Consider the following 23114-nt stretch of genomic DNA (forward strand, 5'->3'; position numbering starts at 1 on the left):
TTATTACAATATTATTTCTTAAATAAATGTTATTGTAGCTATTGTCTACTGTTTCCCATGAATCTCTGTCTCATATCCTCTCTCTGTCTCTCCCTCTCTCAATGTATCATGTTGTCATATGGATTATTGTTAATTTATTGTGTTGATCTGTTCTGTATGACATCTATTGCACGTCTGTCCATCCTGGAAGACGGATCCCTTCACAGTTGCTCTTCCTGAGGTTTCTACCGTTTTTTTCCCCGTTAAAGAGTTTTTGGGGAGTTTTTCCTTATCCGCTGTGAGGGTCCTAAGGACAGAGGGATGTTGTGTGCTGTAAAGCCCTCTGAGGCAAATTGTGGTTCTTTTTTTTCTTTTTTTTTTTAAAGAATATGTTAATTGCATTTTTTTACATAAAACACAGAACAGAACAGAACAGCTAGGGTAGTAGTTGAAAGTAAGAGAGTAAAATAAGAGCAATGAAAAAGAAATTAGTTGGAAAAAAAATAAAATTAAATAAAAAATGCGCCCCACCCCCCCAACGACCCAGCCTGTGTTGCGTTCAGACGTTGTCCCATAAATAACAAATTCCAGCACTTGAATAGGCCATAGCACAACACAGCAACATGTCAAGTGAGCCGAACCCAAACCTAACCCGAGTAAAATTTTTGATTTATTATCCCAACAAACCTCTGGCTACTGACTAGATCCCCGAGCTTAGTAAGCCCCTGTCTGTAGGGCCTACCACAATTTAAAGCCCTGGTCTTGACAGCCAGGCAGAAAATCTGGGTTATTCAGAATATGAGTAAGAAGAGATGTTAACTGAGCACAACCCTCTATTGTACAAATGGATCTCCAGGCCTTCACGGTACATAAGGTTATAGAGTTAGTAAAGAGGTCCTTGGAGTGACGGTAGCATAGTGGATAGTGCTGGCGCCCCATATATAAAGGCGATTCTTTGATACCACAGCGGTCGCAGGTTCGACTCTGGCTTGCTACCCTTTCTGCATGTCATACCCCCACTCTATCTCTCTCTCTCTCTCTCTCCCCATATACCCTGTCTCTGTCCATTAAAGGCAAAAAGCCCTGAAAAATTAAATTAATTAAAAAAAGTAAAGAGGTCCTTGACAGACTTAAAGTTGTTGAGAAACAACAGATTCCACAAAGGGCATCTGGACTGAGAGGACTCAAAATCAAACCAGATTGAGGCTGGGTCATATTTGAGCCAATCTGCTAACACACAAAGGTGTACTGCCAACTGATAAAGTGTCACATTAGGTAAATCTAAGCCCCCATCAGAGCTGACTATTTGGAGTTTCGACATTTTAAGTCGGGGCTTGCTTTTGCTCTAGATAAATGAACTCAGCCAGCCCTCAAGCACCTTGATACCCTTGTTTGATAACAAAATAGGGATCATTTGTAGAGGGTAGAGTAGTCTAGGCAGGATGTTCATTTTGATAAGAGCAATCCTGCCCAGCCAGGATAAGGGTAGGGGGGCCCAATGATCTAGGTCTGCCTTTATAGCATCTAAAAGAGGGGGGAAATTGTTCTTATACATCTGATCATAAGTAGGTGTTATGTACACACCCAAGTAGTTTTGTGCTCTCTCTCATAAAAGCATTCTGCCTTATTGCTTGAGCCAGTGGTTCAATAGCAATATCAAAGAGTAATGGGCTGAGAGGGTCACCCTGTCTGTTCCTGCAGTGAAGGGGAAAATTATGAGACTTCAGACCACTTGTCAGAACTGCCGCTGTTGGATTGTGGTAAACCCTGACCCAGCTGACAAATTTGTCTCTCAGGCCAAATTCTTTCAACACATAAAACAATTAAGACCACTGAACCCAGTCAAATGCCTTCTCGGCATCCAGAGAAACCACAAGGGCAGGGTCTGTGAAGTCCTGGCAAAACTGAATAATATTAAGAAGCCCTCTCACATTATCGCAGGAGTTCTGGCCCTAATAAAGCCGGTCTGGTCCTTCTCAATGATGTGAGGTTGTACTTTTTCAAGACGCATGGCTGGTATTTTGGAGAGCAGTTTTTGGTCAGCATTGAGAAGGGCTATTGGCCTGTGAGAGATGCACTTGTCTGGCCATTTTTCCCTTCTTGAGGATAAGAGAGATATTAGCTTCCGTAAGTGATTGAGATAGGATCCCATTTTCAAATGAATGGTTGAACATATCCAGCATGGGGTCGAAGAGAATATTGCAGAACTCTTTATAAAACTCACATCCAAATCCGTCTGGCCCTGGAGCCTTTCCAGATGGCATAGATTTCAAAGCCATTAATGCTTCATCATGCTTCTTCAGAAAAATAAATGCATTAGGGCTGAAGCATTGTCAGGCTGTTCTGACTTATACAAATTAGAATAAAACAATGCAAACTCTTTAGTAATAGAATTGGTATCAAATGATCTAACACCGTTAGAGTCTGCAATTGAGAAAATGGGTTGAAAGTCTATACCCTCTTTTAACAAGTTTGGCAAGGTATCTACCAGGTTTATCCTCATGCTCATACAGCCTCTGTCTGGCAACTTTAAGGGAGTGCTCAGAATTCTGAATTAGTAGAGTATTTAGTACAGCACATGTGACCATCAGTTTCTTGAGTGAATTTGAGCTTGGACTTGATATATAGTGTTTATCCAAGTCAGCTAATCTAGATTCGAGAAGCTTATGTTGTTCATTCTTCTGACATCTTTTAGATGCTACAAAGGTCATTATCAAACCCCTGGAGAAAGCTTTACATGTCTCCCAAAGGAGAGAGGGGTTGCCACTAGATAGCAAATGAATTGAATAAAATATCTTGAATTCTGGGGCAAAATAAGAAATAAAATGATTGTCTTTGAGAAGAGATGACTGAAGTCTCCAGCACCTTGATTTATTTGTATACAAAGCCCTGAATGGAGTGGCCCCCTCCTACATGACAAAACTTTTAACCCCTTACTCCATCTCCAGACCCCTCAGGTCGGCTGACCTAGGGCTTTTAACTGTTTCATGCACTAATTTTAAACTCAGGGGTGACCGTGCCTTTGCGGTCGCAGCCCCCAGACTCTGGAACAGTATTCCCCCCTCTGTCAGACTTGCCCCCTTCATCGACTCTCTTGTTCCTTTTTACAAAAGCTTTTGATTCCTCCTGATGTTGCCTTTGTGTTTATTTGTGCCTTGATCTATGTTGATTGCTGTTTTTGTTCTGTTTATTATTTTACTTCTCTTGTACCTCTTTTTTTTAACTGTACAGCACTTTGGTCAGCTTGGGTTGTTTTTAAATGTACTTTATAAATAAATTTGACTTGACTTGACTTTGTCTCTCCTCAGAGAGAGAATAGACCATGTATAGGGGGGCATGGTCAGATCAAATAATGCTGCCTATGGTATATGGTAAAACCAAAAATATTTTAGATGAGGGAATAAAAAAGTAATCAATTCTAGAGCAACTTTTATAAGGGGCAGAAAAAAGTAAACAGTAATCAGTGGGATGAATACCCAGTGTCATGACATATGGAATTGAGCACCCTTGCATGCCTTGAAGGAGGTGAGATACCTGGTGGATGTTTATCAAGAGAGGGATTAAGGTGACAGTTGAAATCACCTCCCACAAAGGAATTTTCAGATGCCAGATTAACAAAAGACCGTGGCCAAAAGTTTTCTAGGGACATGGCATGAACTGTTCATACCAAAAGTTGCTCCCAGTATGCAGTTGTTGTCAGGTTGAGCAAATAATTAGAGCCGAGTGACACGGAGCTCTAAACAAAACGGTGCATTCACCTTGCCCCCATCAACTGACCCCTGCAAATTGTGATTTGTGATATTGGGCTTTACAAATAAAACTGAAACTAAAATTGAACTGAAGTGACAAGAGTGAAAATATGGATCTATATTTTCCATTTATATATACAGTATCTTGTTGATGGCTGATGAAATGAGTGCTTAAAATATTACTAATAGATTGATTATGAACTCCAAAATCAAACAGATGTTTGCAAAACAAGAACAGTATGCATTAACTGGTATTTTTTTACCGTAATTATCATTATTTGATTATATATTGAAGTTGAATGAGGCTTGGGAGCCTTGGGAACATGTTGGCTTATTGTATGAGGTAATCCAGGCAAATGTCTTAAATCTACAGCAGCTCTAAATGCAGCTTATTGTCTGGGTTTGGCTCCATCTAGTGTTCTGATGGCACACTGACATGACATGACAGGAGGCCTCAGTCCTGCTGAGTGGCTTCAATAATCCAAATGAGCTGATGGCGCACACACTTGACTGATCAGCAGCTACTTAAGCTCAGCTGTGTCTGCTGCTCGCATTTAATCACTTTGTGTGTTGCTCTGTTTTTCCTATCCAAGTTCTCAACAAGGTAAAGTGACTCTACTTTGTTTTCATCACAACATACAACACAGAAAATTCATATGAAAGATTTAGAAGCATGAGTTTTGGGTGGCAGCAAATGAGTTTTGAGCTTTTTAAAGGCAATTGTTAAAATATTTTCCCTCTTTAATAATTCAGATCAGAATTTTTTTGTTGAATTTTGTCTCATGCTTTGTTCCTCATATTGGGTTTTAATTTTATTTGGTTTACTGTTATAATAGACCACAAATCAACACCACATATACGTGATTTTAAACTGTGTCATGGGTAGAGTGTGAACATTTCACCTGCTTCTTACAGCAAAATCAGTTGACTTGTTACTTGTAATGAACAAAACTGAAATGTAATATTTAACAATCTAAATCAGTTTCATGCATAGATGTAGGTCACAAGCCACTACAACATAATAAGAAACACAACTTTCATAGTAAGGACCTTTTGACTTGTCATAGCAGGTAAATCACAGGGATAGGGCTCTTTTTGTTGAAGTTTTCTTCTGGGAAAATTACCTCAATACTAGAACCCTTGAAGTGAGAATGTCAAATGCAGATATAATCGGTTTTCCTGCCACCACCTGTCTGCAGTGAGAAGGTCTGCATGAGTGGTAGTTAGCTGCAAATGTCTCATCTTCACTACAGTGGGTTTTTTCCCTCAAGTTACAAGTAACTGATAATATACTCAAAAATACATATTTTTCCTCTTACCTGTAGTGCTATTTATCAGTCTAGATACTTTTGGTGTGAGCTGGCGAGTGTTAGAGATATTGGTAGTAGAAATGGCTGCCTTCTCTCCAGTATAATGTTCAGTTCAAACCAGGGATATTTTGTGGCTTCTGGGGTAGCGTGTAGGGTGCACCTATACTTTATGTTCTTAAACCAGCCACTGACGATTTGACCAGTTGAGTTGCAGCTGGCTTGAGTTGAACTCAGACCAGCCAGTTCACACCATTGCAACTTTTCTCTGCAATGTTCTAAAATGGTTTTGTCTCTTTCTGAATTGTTGGTCTGAACTGGGCTTAATGGAATTAGATACTTGGCTTGTGGTGCTCTAAGCACCAAAAAAATACATCTGAAAAACTCAACAGCAATGTCTCTTTTCAGAAATCATGACCCAGTTACTCAAGATAATCCACAGACCTTGTTGTTAGCAGTTTCATGTAGGAACTATTTTCTTTCTACCAAACTACACCTGCAAACAGAATCACTGCGCAGAAGGAAGCGTGCATCTGCTCATGAATGAGAGGCTTGTGCTTATGACAGCGTAACATGTAAACGTTACTGGCGTTTCCTCAGCTGAGCTGTAGCATTAGCTAGCTCAGTGGTGCTAGGTGAGCTAGCAGTAGACGCACCACAATGATATGGTTGGAGGGTGTAGTTCGGTAATAAAGAAAATGGTGTCTACATGAAGCCGCTCACAATAAGGTCTGTGGATTATCTAACCAAGTCATGATTTCTGGAAAGAGACACTGTTGTTGAGTTTTTCAAATGTATTTGCCAATGTATTTTGGCACTTGAGCCCTACAAGCTGAGTGCCGTCTAGTTCCATTATATTGGAGAGAAGGCAGACATCTCTATGGCTGGTATCTCCAACACTCGACAACTCAAACTAAAAACTATCTGGATTGATAAATAACGCTACAGGTAAGAAGGAATCCAGATACTCACTATCACCAAATGTGATTAAATCATTGCTAAAAATGGTTCCAAAAAAGCTCTATTTTACTAAAATCAGATGTCTAACAGTCCTTCTTCTTAACGCTGCTGTAGGTTGATTATGGCAGCTGTTAACAGACCTCCACCAGCTCATCCAGGACCAACTGGAGGAAACCTACACACTCACATTCACAGTGGTGTACCAGCCTCTGAGCAGCAAGATCCAGGAGTGCACAGTGCCAGCCACGACCCAGCACCTTCATCCCACCCTCATCCACACATCTCTGCCCGGCCTGTCGTCTATGTCCATGCTCCACCTCCACCCCCTTTCCTCCATTACCAGTGGCCCATGCCCTTCCCCTATAACCCCTTTGCTGGATTTCCAGGCATGGGTGAGTCCAACACGTTATCATCCCAAGTTGTCACATATCGCCGCTTTGGAAGTGGACTTTGATGTCTACATATTACGCGCTAGGTATCCTCCTGCATTTACTGTTGATGTTCTGGGATGCTGCAACCAATGCTGAGAATCAACCAAAGCACGTAATTCGGTTTAGGCAACAAAAGCGTGTGGTTAGGTTTTAAAAAAAAAAAAAAAAAAAAAAAAAAAAAATCATGGTTTGGCTCGTCATTCATACGTGAAGTGAACACCAGGGCTCCGGGTGAAAGTCTGGGGTTTTTGCACCCATCTGCTGCCCGTCCAACCCACTCTGTAGGGACTCTCCAGCTACTCATATTACATTGTTACCGGCAGCATTTCAAACTGACGCCATCCTGTGGCGTATCATACCATTGCAACAGGTGCCGTCTAGCCGACTGGCAACTTATCATACCATTGTGAAAGGTGGCTTTCGGTGTACATGTCTAACACTGAAATCACTGACAAAGTCAGCAGTACCTGATGACTTCATAATGACAATAGGCTGGTGAGTCTTATGGGGTTTTTTGTTTGTTTGTTTTAAATTATGGTGAAAAAAATTAGCCTTTACTTATTTGAAGTAAAGGCTAATAGGACTTTTACCACTGGGTACAGTTTTTTTTTTTTTTTTTAATACAAGAGTTGGCCACAATAACACGAACACCTGTACTAACCTTTTGTCCTCCAAAACAATAGTCCTGAAACATGTAAAGTATGAAACTTTTGTAAACTTGGTCTACAAAAGACATATAAACTCAGGTACTGTTATTGTGAGATAGTACTTAACCGTACTTGAAGCATCATTGACCAATACTTTTTTCTACCTCTCAGGCTATGGTATGGTCATGCCCCCATTCCCTCCTCCTCCATACATGGATGCTCCAGCCTACATTCTGCCCCACCCTCACATTCAACCAGTCGACTACAGACGTTTGCTCCATCCCCCGGTCCATGGTCCCAGTGCACTCTACCAGAACCCAAACCAGACCCGCAGAACTCGCCTGCCTCACACTGTCCCTGTTAGAGAAACTGTGAACTCTGAGGTCCAAACTGAACCCACACACAGAGGCAGAGGTGGTTACAGTGAGGGAAGCCCATTTGTCAGCTCAGAATCTGGACATGGAACCGCTTCAAGCTCTCCATCCTCCTCAAGCTCCAGCTCCCAAAAACAATGCCCTGCCCAGGCAGAGAATAACACATCACCCAGCAGTAAAACAAAAGACATCCAGGTTAAAAGGAGTAGCACAAGTAGCACAGTCAAACATGTCCTACATCCTTCAGGAACAAATACTGTCCAGTCATGTATCAGAGAAACTCTGGAGAGAGAATACAGGAGAACACAGAGGAGCTGTAAAGACGGTGTTGGTCGGGAGAGTGCCGCTCCTTGCAGAACCAGTCACTGCAATGTGTGGTCAGTGAGTTCTCAAGATAGTATGGTTCCTGTATGTAGCTCTTCCCAAAAAGAGGATGAGGTTATGAAAGAGAGACGCATCTCTGTTCCTGACATTCTAATGAGTTGGAGAGGTAGCACGCCACAGGAGACGATGCTGAAGGTGGCAGACAAGCTGCCTCAGAGTGACCACCAGCTGCAGTCTTATGAAACTGAAGTAGAATGTGAGAAGTCTGTTTGCCGGAGTCCAACCAAAAATGGTCCAGTGGTGGCTGGAGGTGTTAATGCTAATGATGATACTGAGGTTAATTTAAGCCCTAAAGAGAGTCCGTCCCTATTCAAGGTCCTCAAACTGAGAGAAGCTCATGAAGAGCCAGAGGCAGAATCCAGGAGAGAAAAAGAGCCTGTGGCATTGGTTGGCTCTGTGAGGCGCTGTCTGCCCTACAGAGATGAACCCCAAGATTCACCTAACAAATCCCAGAAGCTTCCTGATAATGAGCAAGAAGATGACAGTGAGACAAATCCACATCAAGACACATCAGAGATCATTCCCTATCAAATGTATGTAAATAACTTTCAGCTGAAGAGAAAAATGAATGAGTCTGTTTGGTCTGTGGAATCTCTGGCTCCCTTTATCCCCACTAAGGAGTGGCTGCTGCAGAACAGCATTTTTGAGCCTAAGGTCATTGTTGAGATGACGGAGGAGGATGAAAATGGTAGACCGTCAGCCAAAAATGACAACCTAATTGTCAAATCTGGTAAAGACAGGAGGCAGACTCGCAGATGTTCCTCCTCTGACTCTGTCCCGATGTCAGACAGCTGGCTTCTTTTCAGTACCCCTGCTGAGAAGCTCGGTCCATCAGAGAAGCCAGAAATGGAGAGTGAAATTGACGCCTCTGAAATGAGGACACCAAAGCAAGGCCAGAGCATGGCTCCTTCAGAAAAGGATCCCTCGATATCCCCGACTCACCTGCCGAGTAAATTAATTTTGTCTACCCCCACTGGAAAAGATGTGGACAAAGATAGGTCTTCTGAACCTGAGGCTAATCAAAGCCCAAACCAGAAATCTTTCATTGTAAATGAGCAGCAGGAGAAAAGCTGCTCTCCCCAGCAGGAAGAAACTCTCCTCTTGAACTCTGCGGCAGGGGAGAACATGTCACCTACTGGCCAAAACAGAGTGGATGAGGAGGTAGAGGAGGAAGCATGCAGGAATGAAGTAGTCAGTCAGATGACGGAGCAACTGTGTGTCCTGATGGTTGACCAGAAGATGGATGAAGTGTCTCCATCGAAGGGAAAATTAGTGGATTGTGGTGTCCAGTGTAGTGAATTACAAGAGAAGTGTTCATGTGAGGAGATGAAGAGCAGCATGGGACCAAATAGAGGACATCATTTGAAGTATTCAGGTGATCTTTTTCTTCATTTAACAGTGAACATATGTCCCTTGACTCTTGTTAAAATGTGTGTCGTACTTTACTGGTTATTTTTCACAGATATGAAGAAAGCAAACAGCGGCCAGGCCGAAGGATTCTGTATGAAGGGAAACGGGCAGAGAAACCAGAAGAGGAATGGTCACTGGAGGAACAGGGGTCAAGGTAGAGCATGTAGTTGAATGGATGTAGCCAATAGAGTGCCCAAGAAATGAGTCATAAAACCCGGAAATGAGTTTGCACTTTTGCACTTGAGCTCAGTGATTTAAGGACATAATAGCCTGAGCTATTAATTGAAGTTCTACGGTAAAATACATTAATAACTACCTCACCCATTAACTTATAGTTTCTACATATCTTTAAAAAAGCAGTTGCTAACAAGTGGCTAAATGAGACTACAGAGCGTCATCACGCCAAACAACTTTACAGTCTTGTTATGGTGCTGGCGTTGCTAACATTAGCTTTTTACTTCTAGTGATTGCATTTAGTCTTCAGAAATCATAAAACTTGTATTCATTTGTGAGGAAAATTCTACTGAACACCTCCATAAATGTTTGTTTGCCACTGAGCTTATTTTCTGCAATAATCCAAAATCCAATGGAAAAATTCCATAGGCTTTTGAAAAGGAAACCAGGGGGACACTTAGCTCTGCATCAGCCAATAGAAAAACATCCTCCCCAGGGCACTTTATACAGCACAGTATCATCAGGTCAGAATTTCGAGGGGGGGGAAAAAAAAAAAAAAAAAAAAAAAAAAAAATCAGTGTAATTCTAAATGCTTGCCATTTTAGGAAATCCCCCTTTCCATCCTAGAATGTGGTGTGACATAAATCACCTTTAGAAAAGAGAATAACGTTGAAAATGAAGCCAAAATACATTAGATATATCATGGTTTAATAATCCATCCCATGAAAAAGTAAGAAGGCTTAAAAATTTGATGAGTGTGCTTATAAAGTATTCTTAAAAATTGGACATTATGTTACAAAGCCAGAAAATCTGCCACCTAAAACATAATTTTCATATTTCATAATGAACTTCAGGACTTTGTGGTTTGATGGTGACTAAACATCTGATTTTGATTCAAATGTTACTGAATTCTGATTATGTCTTTTGTGGCACTATTTGGTGCAACGATGACTCATTAAATCACAACCAGCTTTGTAGATTGTTGGTCTTGAACAGTGGTCTACACATGGGCGATACACCTGCTAAGCTGCAGTCCACTGTTTGAGACCAACAAACGACAAAAGCGGTTGTGATTTAATCAGTCCTCGCTGTGTCTCCAGCAGAGATAGTGCCATGAAAAAACTGAAATTTTAAGTCAAAACTTGATTACTAACCATAACCAAGTGTTTTTTATTGCCTAAACCTAACCACACCTACATCACAGCATTATTAAAATATGAAGTGTCAGCGTATTTATTAAATGATATTATGCAAGTGCAACTTATCTGTGTTTTGCAGAAATATACGCTGACAACAATTTTTCTAGGAATAAACCAGTAAGAAGAGCATAGACACATTTAGTCTTTGATAAAAACAATGTAATCATGCAGGACACCATGCTAAATGAGAACTAACTTTCAGGGACTTAATAGGATACTCTCTCTGTTTACAGAAAAGCACAGCAACCAGCAGGATATCTACAATGGATACTGTGGCAAACCTGGGAAATCACAAGGTATGAGCTGCAGCTTCATCCCTGCTTGTGTCAGGGTGAGTGACGGTAATCATGGATTGAATGGATGAACAAATTTGACAACAGGACACATCAGGACTGGTTTAATTCTACAAGTAGCTGCACATTGCACATTTGCAGTCTGGACTTTCGGCTGTATCCCAATATTTCCCAACAGAAGGCACAAATTTAGCCTCTATGAGCAGTTTACTTGACTTGGTGTGAGTCACCTGTATAATTTTTTTTTGAACAGAGGCTCATGTTACTGTCTTTTAAAACAAACAAAAAAAAAATCTTAATCAGATGACTTCATACACTACTATGCATTTCATTGCATTGGATAAAGGTTTCTACTGTCCCACTCACTGACCTTCATAATGTATAAGTGACTGAAGCCAAGATTGTTGTCTTCCAGGTGGAAATGGAAGGAACCCACGGTACTGAGCATTGACTACACTCTACAAGACGACTCTTGGTTTTAAAGTATCAGTTTAATATTAACATGAATTTCAAATTAAGAATGTAATAAACCTATTTTTCAATAAATGTTTTTGTCTGTCTTCAGTATTATTATTCAATATTCATTTAAACATGGTTTAAGATCTTAAGAGAAAAGGCCACTGTTATGCTGCAGGATATGCTTTAAAATGATCCAAAAACTACTGTTAAGCAGAAGCTGCGGAGCACAGCTTGAAGTAACAGTCAAATGCCTGCACACTAACGTTTGACTGTGTACCTTGGGTGGATACAATTTAGGTTAATGCCACAGTAAATAATGGTCTCCTAGTTGGATACACTCATTTTCCTTTTTAAAAATGTCATGAAGTGGGTTGAGACCGAACAATCCTGTCAGATTTCATAGGTCATCACCCAGCTGGGTGATCTCGTCCAGCAGGAAGTCAATGTCCTCTGGCTGTGTGGCAGGATTGGAGAACACACACCGGAAGAAATTCACTTTGTCTCCTAAAGGTTGATAGCCAATCAGAACAGAGCCCTTCTCCATCATCCTGCCTTTGATCCTAGGAGCCACCTGCAGAGACAGAGTGAAGATCACCATCAGTATCAGCCTCTTCTTTGCCAGTCTCCTTGAAACTCTTCACATATTTTCAATATAAAATGAAGCAGTGGCCCTGAGCATCAATGAATGAGTCCAGGGGAGACACTGATGTTCTGTACTGACCTGATGGAGTCTTGTATCTCTGTCAGGTCCAGGTGGTAGGCCTCTTAGACTGGGAGGGATGTACCAGAAACATACGTTACTATGCTCCGGCTGTGTGAGAGGTACAGGACAAATACGGACTGGATTTAGAAGGATAGTGAAACAACTAAAATTAAATTAAAAATAAATACTTTTTTTGCATCTGTCTTGGTTTTTGTTTGGACATCCAGTTTACAGCAAACTAAACTATACAACAGCCCTGGTGCTTGGTGCACTGCAAATTAAGGAAAGTTATGCAAATAGACCCAGACAAGCAAATGAAACATCCAACTTGACAACACATACAGAGCACTTAGTAAAAGCACTGCAAGAAGCTCACAACACTACAGTGTAAGTTCAATCAGGAAGACATCCTTTATGCTTCACTCATTCACAACTCTCCATCCTACTCTACTAGTTATCCACTCAAACTTCACCATGATCTATATCAGCAGATCAAGATGCTACTGTTAACTTTTCAATCTGCTCTCTCCTCTGCTGTTGTCAGCTGTCATTTTAGGGAGAACCATCACGCTTCCCTCACCCCATGCACCTACAGATATCATATCTAGAGTTCATGACTCTCCAAAAAGCTCACCAAAAGCCCATTCCTCTTCTCCTCCAAATCATCAAGCACTCTCTTCATCTCATCTCATCTTCACCATCTCTACCACCATCAGCGTCAATACCCTGGGGGGGTTCCCTATTCTACTACGGCTCAAGTAAATAAATATTCTTTTCATTTAGAATGAGGCTTTCCTGATTCAAATTGTTTGAAGGGAATAATAAAAAGTGGCTGGCACGGCTGGCACGCCGACATGTTTGTTAACACTAACACTAGATTAATAGCAGGTAACTGCAATAATATATGAATCATGCGACCACCATATTAAAACAAGCAAAAAAAAAAAAAAGATACATTTCAAGCCATTTTCCAACATCACTGACACAGAGACAACTTTGAGTTCATAATCCACAAAACAAGCACTTGTGTGTCCCAGCTATGTGCACCACCTCCATGTCCCCTGGAGACAACTTCTGTTGTGTTGTGAGCTTCTTGCAGTGCTTTTTCTAAATGCTGTGCATTTGCTGACAACGCAATCTTTTTGTGTGTTGTCAAGTTGGTGAAGATGTTTTTAAATGCTGCAGATTGCCAAGTTGCCCAGGGTGTTTTCTAAATGCTGCAGATGTGTGACAAAGCTGATGAAGAGGTTTTTCATCGACATGCTGTTTCTTCCTTTGCAGTGCGTTGAGGTCTCAGAATTGGGTCGAACAGTGAAAGCACCATGCCAAACTGCAAACATTGCTCAGGAATGGCCCAAGGAATGTGATAAAGACCTCAAAATTCCTGCAACGGTATTTGAGTGGGTGGAACATGTCAGGTGGTATCTACATGAATGCCAGAACCAAAGGTTTCCCAGCAGAACAATGTATTGGAACAAAATAATCAGAGTTATTCACTTCACCTGTCAGTGGTTTTAATGTTTTGGCTGATCTGTATAATTGGGACACTGTGTCAAGATAAAACTAGAATTACCGCCCTGCGGTTGTGTGCTTCCGCGCACCAGTTAATTTCTCTTACAGGTCACATCCGTGTCAGTGAAAACATGGATACTTCACACACATTTTCCCCCCGGCAGCACAGAAGATCTATACAATTAGCACAGTTTCAAGATGGGCACCCAAGATAAGTATCTGACCAAATATTTAAATGACACTGAAAAATGGCCAGAAAAGTGTTTGATGCAGAATATTATGATGTCACAGCAAAGCTGGCCTTTGACCTTTTGGATGTAAAATGTTATCACTTCATTATTTTATCCTGTTAGACATTTGTATGAAGTTATGTCACAATTTGCATATGAATTCTTGAGTTATGGCCAAAAACATGTTTTGTGATGTCACACTGACCTTGACCTTGGACCACAAAATTCCAATCAGTTTATTCTTCAGTCCAAGTGGATGTTTGGTCAAATTTAAAGAAATTCCCTTGAGGTGTTATTGAGATATCGTGTTCATGAGAATGAGACAGATGCAAAGTCACATTGACCTGGACCTTTGACCACAGAACTTCAATCAGTTCATTGTTGAGTCCAAGTGGACATTTGTGCCAAATCTGACAAAAATCCCTTGAGGTATTTTTGAGATATTGTGTTCACAATGATGGGACATACGTAGGGACAGACGGACAACCCGAAAACATGGCACACAAGACAAATAAAATTTATTTATCTCATTTATAAACAGCCTTACTTTATGTTTAAAGACCAGTTCAAAGTCTGTTCTCCTCTGCAGTTGATCGTGCAGATACTCTGCGTTCTCTAAGCATTTGTTGACCTGAAATCCAAAGCCCTCTAAACCCTGAGACAGTGAGTGACAGAGACAAAGACAGACAGAGACACACACAGTTAAACAGGCAAACAGACATCTCATCACACATCACAAATACAAAGGGGTTGAATTGAGACTTACTAAGGAAAAAAAAGAAGAAACTGTAACCAATCAGCACCCAGTAAGGTACCTTCCCCCAGTAGACACACTTTCACACCAAACTGTATTTCTCAGTATCACAATGCTCACAGGTGGATAATCTTCATTTAAAAACTTTTTTGAGCAGTTAGTTTTGTGTCAACAACTATAGAGTCATCCACTCAAAATATATAAAATGGTCAGTGGTCTGGCAGATTCCTTTTAATTGATACTATAATATAATATTATAATAAACAGTCAGCTGTAGTTCTCCATGAGTTAATATTTTGCAGCCCAGTCGTCAGAGGGAAATGTTGGCATTGTGTGTTTCTGCAAACCATGAATATGTTACATTTGTATTGTATGAGTGTTTCTACAATGTCATAGTATATGAGGTGACATTGTCACCTCATATACTATGTCACTGTAGAAACACAGTATATGAGGTGACATTGTCATTTGGAGGTGGAGGGCATGGTAGATGGTGTGTCACCGAGGCAAGATGCCTGCCAAGCTGAAGACCACTGCAGACCACCAAACAATGAAATGGCTGTAGCGAGTCATTTCTGTGTTTCCACCGCATTTCAGGCACCAAACATGGGTGTTTTGTAGTGATCTGTTGATGCTTTTCCAGTGGGGGTGGTGCACCCAACTGGGTAACTTCAGCCAACACATGATCTTTTTTCCTTACACTAACCTAGTGTTTTTATAAGATATTTTCTAGGACTTTTTGCCTTAATTTGATAGGACATATATGGCATGAAGGGGGCAGGGAGAGGGTGGATGACATGCAGCAAAGGGCTGTGGGTTGGAATAAAAACCCATGGCTACTGCGGCAAAGACACACCATATATACATGAGGCACCTGTGCTACCAGGTGAGCTAGTGTGCGCCCCACCAAGCACATGTTAACCACAGTGTTGTTGAGATGTTAAGTTTCAACAAATCTGCTACATGATAACTTGCTAATGTAACACATCTGTGGTTTGCAGAAACGTTCTTTTAGCTTTTTGCAAACTAAAAACACACACAATCAACACACTGAATTCTGTGCTCTCTATTCATGTTTGTCTGTGTGTGTGGACTGTGCACCTGCCAGAAGATGTCAGTCATGAACAGAGGTGTTAAACTCAAAAACAGTAAGAACAGCCGAGTCATTTGACCACCACTGAAACCAACCTCAACTTCACCCAATAACTGATTTTCCTGGTGAAAATGTATTCAGCCTGCTTCAGCCTTTTCCAGATTGCATGTAACTGGGCCGGGATGGGGCTTATGCAACCGGTCATCCAAATCCAAAATAAGTTAGTTACATCCTGTTACTAGTTTTGATCTTACATTAATGCATGATTCATGTTAACTGAAACTGAAACCTTCAACTCAGTCTGTAAATGAGTTGATGTGAAGGTGGATAAAGAGTGACAATGAATAAATTTAGTGAACGTGAAGGAAAGTTCCCAACATTAAAATACAATCAAATTCAGTTTGGCACTTTGACACAGCACCTGCTGTGTCAGAATGAGAGGGAAGATACTGTACACACATACCTTCGCCTTCCACATCAGCCACAGTTTAAAGACATCGACATGTCGGCCACACTGGATGCTCTTATCTCCGTTATCATAGCTCACATCATAGGGTTTGTCTGTCTGGAAAAGGTACTCAGCCCCCAACTCATTACACTCCTGTAAGAGACCCTGCAGAGAAAAGAGAAACGCGACGTTCATACAAGATCCAGCTGGAGATCATATGCCAGCAAACCTTAGGAGATCTATGGAAGGATGGAGTTATGACTGAAAGAACGACTAGAAACGCAGAGAGGTTTAGATTGTGAGATGGGAATCCCTCTCCTCTGCTGCCTGACCTGCTGCTGTCTTACAATTTCAGCTCATTTACACCGAAAAGAGAGTGTCACACTTTTGGCTCCCAGGACTAGCTGCTGGCTAAATGTATAGGTGGCTCAGCAGAGTGAAAGACAGACCCGATGCATTATTTAGATAAATACTTAATGGTTATGTTTGTTTACACCTCTAAATACCTGCTTTTTAGCTAGCAATAGGCTGTCCGAATGGAGTCACTCAAGACCATATGATAAGTGCCAAAAAGAAAATTGTTCTTTATGTCATTCTTAAAGCCACTGGTTCCCAGCCTGGGGGTCCTGACCCCCAATAGGGGCAAATTTTTCATGGCCGCAACCCACATACTCAGCTCTGCTGCTCATCCCACAAATGCATGTTCCTTACAAATGTGGCACCATTTAAAAGGGAAATAAACAGGCTCCAACCGTATAAGATTTATTGCCAAGAAGCATTGTATATACATAAATATATATTAATATATTATTTTTTATTATACAAACAAACAAGACCCCCACCCCCCCCACCCCCAAATGACCATATTCTGTTTAGCATAGATAAACTCATATTAAATAATGTCGCAATTAAGAAAAACATTCACAGGGGTAATTAAAACGACATAAGTACAGTCTTTTAAAGTGTTCAAATGAAATAAGAGAAAGTAACTTCAGATTTTTTGAAGCTCATTCCATTTGTGTGCAGCATAGTACTTGAACCTGTACCTGCCAAGTTCAGAGTGAACAGGAGGTACAACTAACATTACAATATCCTGCGACCTGACATTGTAACTACTGTGTTTAAATTCAACCAGAGAGCAGAGGTAACTCGGTAGTTTTTGTAAAAGAGCCTTAAGGATAAACAATATGCAATGCTGCTCCCTTCTGTTTGTTAAGGAGGGTCATCCCACCTTTTCATATAAAGTGCAGTGGTGAGTGAGGAATGTATCACCTGTGATGAAGCGCAATGCACTGTGATACACAGTGTCAAGAAGCTTTAAAGTAGAGGGAGAAGCATGCATATACAACTAGTCCATACCCACTGGTAGCTTTGTCACCTTCTACCTATGCCAATCCTCAATGCCTATGTGCAGTTTCACATAGATTGACCACGTCAGTGAGTAGAAAAACGTGGGACAAACAGAATGACTGACTGACCGTTTCCGTGATTATGCACAGCATACCATACCATGACTTTAAGCATTTTTCTGTTTTTATAGTGCTAGCCAGTTGCCATTTCGAGTTAAATTTCTCCAGTCACCTTGAGGAGTCCTGTTCTACATATCTACCAAGGTTAGTAAAAATTCATATGGTGGTTAGGCCTAGATAAGAAATTAGCTCTCTAGCGCCCCCATTTTGTTTGATTGGGTCAATAATGGAGGGGTCCCCTCAGATTATGTGTGGTCACATGCCTACAAAGTTGCGTAGTGATCAGTGAAACCCTTGAGATGTTATACACCTTTATGTGATGAGCCACACCCTCAGCAATATTCATTGCCTCATAGAAGCTCAGTTTTAGTAAGTTTTCCAACTTTTGCCAAGAGGGAACTTTAGATATTGTTCCCTAGATTATTCACAGCGAGTTTCATACAAATCGGTCAAACTTTCAAGGAAGAGATTGATTTTAAGTGTTTTTCAAAAAATTCAAAATGGCGGAAAATCTGTATAACCTGAAGTTAATTTGTCCCTCATGAGGAGAGGCATCTCTGTGCAAAGTTTCATGTCTCTACGACATACGGGCATGAGATATGCCCATTCAAAGTTTGCAATTTCAATCGGTTGCTATAGCGCCCCCTTTTGGCCAATTGATGTAATATTGCTTCATTTGCATCCTCCCATTACCCTCAACCACTGTGCCAAATATCACATGGGTTGTCCAAATTCAGTGAGGAGAAAAACGTGGAACAGACACACAGACAGACACACACACCCACAGACAGAGTTCTCGTCATTATATAGTAAGATATCACCACAATCAAGGGTAGACAGAATTATCAATTGCACAATGGTCTTTCGATAAGCTGAAGAAAAACAGGATTTGTTTCTATACAAAAAGCCAATTTTGACCTTCAGTTTGCTCAGTAGGTGTTCCACATCAGTTTTAAAAGTGAGTCTGGTATCCAGCCACAGTGCCAAGTATTTATAACGTTCAACAGTTTCAATTTCAAAACCTTGAAATGTTCAGATATGGGTAGTATGTTGAATACTGTTTAGTGATCTACAGAGTAGCATACATTTGGTTTTGGCTGAATTTAGAACAAGCTTATGTTTGATGAGAGATATCTGAAATTTATCAAAAGCAGACTGTAGATTTTCAGTGGCCAGAGTAAGAGAAGAGCCAGTGGCATATAAAATAGTGTTGCATAAAAATGTACATTGCAGTTTGGGGTGGCACGGATTATATTATTTATGTATATGAATAAAAGAGGACCAAGAATGGATCCTTGTGGTACACCTATTGAGACATTAAGGGAGCTTGACTATATACATATATTGTATTGTATGCATATTTGTTTTGCCTCAACCAGCATGTGCGTGTGTGTGTGTGTGTGTGTGTGTGTGTGTGTGTGTGTGTGTGTGTGTGTGTGTGTGTGTGTGTGTGAACGTGCGTGTATGGGCTGGGTGGCCTGGTTAAATGTGTGACTCCCGGCCTGAAAATTTCTCCCAGTCCGGCCCTGTAAGATACTGCGCAGAACCCTGAAACTCCCAAGCCAACATTCAGTGAATAGCCTCCAAGAGAAGTTATGTTTTTTGTAATGGAGACATTAGTTTGAGGAGTAGAAGATTGTGTCTTACTCTCTTCTTGACTAGTATGACAGAGCACTGCAGAGGGACGCCCATCATCTTGTGAGGATTCCATGTCACAGACCAGGCTCTGGAAATAAAATAGGATAAAATTTAACAGTTCCACACTGCCTGAGTCAAACTGGCAACCTTTGATGTGCTGCAAAAACAGCAACTGGCCAGGGTCATAGATAAGGCAGCTTTTTGTCTCATAATAAAACACAATCAGATGGATGTGGTGGGGAAAAACAGGCCAAGATTTGTGGAAAGGAGATCAGGTCAGGTTGCTGCTATGTTATATCACAGGGGCATTTCTATTTAGTCGGACCAACCAGTTGATTGATTGCTAATAGCGTCGCTTGTCAACATGCTTTGCTTCATAATTCAAGCTGACTTCGCCGTGAGTTGTAAGCTCACAGAACCTTTGTAGTGGTGTCCCACAGAAAAAAACAAAGACATGCTGCTGTGAGAAGTGGTTGGGTTGTGTGTTGATGCAGTTACCGTTCAATGGCCTGTAGTTTCATCCTGTGCCTGTCCGACATCAGCAGGCCTCCACCCCACGCTGCCTGGACAGACAGAGGAGATTCCAAAATCAAATACAAAACATACTGTGTCATTTAAGTTCTACACATTCTGCCTGTGTCAGATCATGCATGTTATGTGTGTGTGTTACATGATCTCATCATGTGTTTCTCTGATGTCCATACAGTGTAGTGCATAATGTGTCTGCAATAAATACTAATTATGATGCTGTATTTGTGTGACTGAGTGAGCTGATTATTACCAACAAAAGTGTTTGAAGTTTGAGGCCTTTGCAGAATGTAGACAAAAGGACACACTATAGACACGATCCAACACTGGGTTCCCATCCATCACACCATGAGCCAATTCTGTTTATTTGGACCAAGCCAAAAGCACACATGCCATGACTGAACATGGGTATGAGCAACAGTGGCTGCTGCACCATCTGGACTCTTTAGCCAGTGCTACTAACTTCAATAACTGTACCTGCACTGTAACTGTGCCTTCAGAATGAACTATTAAGAAAAAAAAAATACTTTGTACTATTGGTGGACTTGAGTGTAATAGTAATCATATTCATAGGATTATTATGTAGCTGTTCCATTAGCAGCAAAATTAAAACTCATTGTGATGTAGATTGTCAGATGATAAGACTAAGGTGGACAGAGTTTGATGATGATTACAGAAAGTGCTTTTTGTTTTCCATTCAATTTAATTAAATTCAGTTGTTTTTGTTTTTGATTTTGGTAAAATTAAATAGTTGTCACTTCATTCAATGTAGTAGTAATAAATAAATGCCAGTGTTGGGATCAGGCGGGGTCATCATTCAGTATCCCTGTGACCTGAGGGTAGAAGCTCAGTTGCTTCTACTCTCAGCCTCAGCCTCTCAGTACTGTCCTGGTGTAACCAGTACTTTTCTTCCCGACCTCAGCAAGGTGAAAAGGCAGTTATCCAGGTGGCTGGGATCTTTAATGATTCTCCTGGCCTTAGGTTTGCAGCATCAGGTGTAAACATCCTTTATATAGGGTACAGCAGCACCTGAAGTGTGTTCAGCTGGATGAACCAGTCTTTGTGGGGCCTTGCTGTCCTGTTGGGTGTTGTTTTCGTATCAGGCAGTGATGTTCCCCGTCCGGATGCTCTCAATGGTGCAGGAGAACCTACCTATTTTCTACTGTGTATTAATTCTAATAATTTATTTAAAAATAAAGGATTTTGACTCTGACTATTATTTAACGTTTTTTTATTTTAATATAAATTTATCCTTTATTCCTGTTATTGTGTATTAGTTTGGCCTTAATGGATTGCCCTCCTTCGCATATTGGAGAGATTTGTACAACTTAAGGTGGTAATTTCATAATGATAAAAAAGGGCCCAGTGTGTGTATGCGTGTGTGTGTGTGTGTGTGTGTGTGTGTGTGTGAGAGAGATCCATTTCAAATTTCAGACTAAAGACCCATTAATTAGGGACAGCTTGTCCCAGTGGGGACAAAAGCTGTGTCCCCAAGTGGGATAAAGCAGATTGTTGGGTTTGGGTTAGGGGTTGGGTTAAGGGGATGATTATCACTTTTTAAAATTGATAAACATCTTGGAATGCAAGTGGTGTGTTCTTTTGAAACTTGGGAGGCATGTATGAAGTTTGGTCCCCCTCGTGGCATTTCTTGAAAATTGAGTTTGAAAATGTAATAACTTGGAAACTGAGTCATGCATTTTCTTGGGTGTTGCTGTGCATGTCAGGCAAGTAGTGGTTAGGGTTAGGATTAGTTGCTAGGAAATGAATGTAAGTCTATGTAATTACCCCAAAAGTAAATATATGTGTGTGTGTGTGTGTGTGTGTGTGTGTGAGAGAGAGAGAGAGAGAGAGAGAGAGAGAGAGAGAGAGAGAGAGAGAGAGAGACCTTACATCAACATGCATCCACAGCGTGTGTCTCTGGCAGATGTCAGCAATGGCATTGAGAGGATCAAAGGCTCCATACACTGTGGTGCCTGCTGTCACATTAACATAGAATGGAACCAAACCCTGGAGAGAGAGCTGAGGTTGGTCTCATCATACGTACTGTCTGCTCCAGCTGTCAGCTGTCAACACTCCAACAACTGTAATTGTATCCTACATCACAAATCTCTCAACCAGAAATTTAAAGTATGTCTTCATACTGTCAGATAGGGGACATTTTGAATACATTTAGTACTTTCCCGTACAAAATGCTCATTCTAGAATAATTATTTTCTGACACTGTTTTCCCTCTCATTCATACCTTTTTTACAGCTGTAACAATGGCGGACTCGAGTTCAGCAGGAATCATTTTCCCTCTAAAAGGACCAGAAGTAAGCACATGTTCAGTAAACAGCAGCTGACTGTGGGCCCATATTGCATAGTGTACACAGTATAAGACTCTGACACCACCATGCATTATATTTTAAAGATAGAAGAATTTACTATGCTGTAAGCATGTAATATACAGTATATGATCTCGCCCAGTGCATGGACTAATTTCCCCAAAACACACACACACACACACACACACACACACAAAGAAAGAAAGCTGCAACAGGTGAGCAAACATTTCTTTTGTCGTGCATTACAGTGACTATTAACAAAGACATGTGTACTTTGTGAGTGTCTAACTTACCCACCTTTCATCACATTTCACCATGACCACATTCTCAGTGCCCATCCCCAGCACGGCTGCAGATTTCTTTACTGAATAGTGACTCTGAATGGATGAAAACACAGCTATTCATCTGTCTTAATTCAGAGACACTACAAATCACTACCAAATTCATTTAGCTGAAGGCAGTAGCTGCATTGTTTAGTTCCAGGAATAAATTCCCAGGTGCACATGTCAAGTGTGAGAGAGCTGCTTCTCTCTTCAGAGACTGAGCTGTGAGTGTGTACCAAAGTCATGCCCTGCTCAGTACTGTGAGCTCTCTGAAGGCCAACTCAATGAAATCTTTTTGTAACTACTTTGCTGAAACCATTCATATAAATGCTTTGCATAAGTATTCAAGAATTCACAGATGTGTCTTGTTCTGAGAAACTGACTATAGGGCAGGCTTTTTTCAGTGAAGAGGCCTGTTTTTTTCCTGCTTTGTAGCACTTTGAGATTGCTAAAATGTAAAGTGCAATACAAATAAAATGTATTATTGTTATTATTATTATAGCAGCTAAAATGTAGGAGTTTCTATCAGTTGATTTCCTGTAGATTTTAGTGACCCTTCATTCAAGGAAGGAAATACCCTTGTTGCTTGCTTTCTTCTCTCCGGTGCATCGCTCATTTTCAAGAATTGACTTTTTTCTCTTAAATAACTCCATCTCACAAAAAATTACCACAAAAATACACCCGATCATTATCAGCGACCATGCACCAATATCACTCAATCTGCAA

The 23114-nt window shown here is 40.8% G+C and overlaps 2 protein-coding genes across 2 annotated transcripts in view; one reads left to right on the forward strand and one right to left on the reverse strand.

The window, feature by feature from the left end:
- The first annotated feature begins 4303 nt into the window (after positions 1-4303).
- Positions 4304-11453, forward strand: LOC126408964 (uncharacterized). The gene is made up of 6 exons (XM_050074786.1): positions 4304-4332; positions 6110-6387; positions 7245-9206; positions 9294-9395; positions 10848-10910; positions 11323-11453. Exons 2-6 carry the CDS (start codon positions 6117-6119, stop codon positions 11349-11351), a joined length of 2427 nt encoding a protein of 808 aa, XP_049930743.1. The 5' UTR covers positions 4304-4332; positions 6110-6116; the 3' UTR covers positions 11352-11453.
- Positions 11454-11763: 310 nt separating this feature from the next.
- Positions 11764-23114, reverse strand: part of gad3 (glutamate decarboxylase 3) — a 31887-nt gene continuing 20536 nt past the window's right edge. Inside the window, exons 8-16 of the mRNA XM_050074828.1 lie at positions 22363-22442; positions 21984-22038; positions 21632-21748; positions 19712-19776; positions 19223-19301; positions 16122-16271; positions 14359-14466; positions 12088-12177; positions 11764-11937 (exon numbers count right to left, since the gene is read on the reverse strand). Of these exons, the coding sequence (XP_049930785.1) occupies positions 11764-11937; positions 12088-12177; positions 14359-14466; positions 16122-16271; positions 19223-19301; positions 19712-19776; positions 21632-21748; positions 21984-22038; positions 22363-22442 (918 nt within the window). The remainder of the gene's footprint in view (positions 11938-12087; positions 12178-14358; positions 14467-16121; positions 16272-19222; positions 19302-19711; positions 19777-21631; positions 21749-21983; positions 22039-22362; positions 22443-23114) is intronic.

This window comes from Epinephelus moara, chromosome 21 (genome assembly GCF_006386435.1).
Source record: "Epinephelus moara isolate mb chromosome 21, YSFRI_EMoa_1.0, whole genome shotgun sequence".
NCBI classification, from domain to species: Eukaryota; Metazoa; Chordata; class Actinopteri; order Perciformes; family Serranidae; genus Epinephelus; species Epinephelus moara.

Excerpts from the sequence above, each read along its gene's own strand:
- LOC126408964 (XM_050074786.1), top strand. The coding sequence starts at position 6,117 with ATGGCAGCTGTTAACAGACCTCCACCAGCTCATCCAGGACCAACTGGA. Across the intron at positions 6,388-7,244 it reads TGCTGGATTTCCAGGCATGG|GCTATGGTATGGTCATGCCC; the intron begins GTGAGTCCAACA and ends TCTACCTCTCAG. Across the intron at positions 10,911-11,322 it reads CAAACCTGGGAAATCACAAG|GTGGAAATGGAAGGAACCCA; the intron begins GTATGAGCTGCA and ends GTTGTCTTCCAG.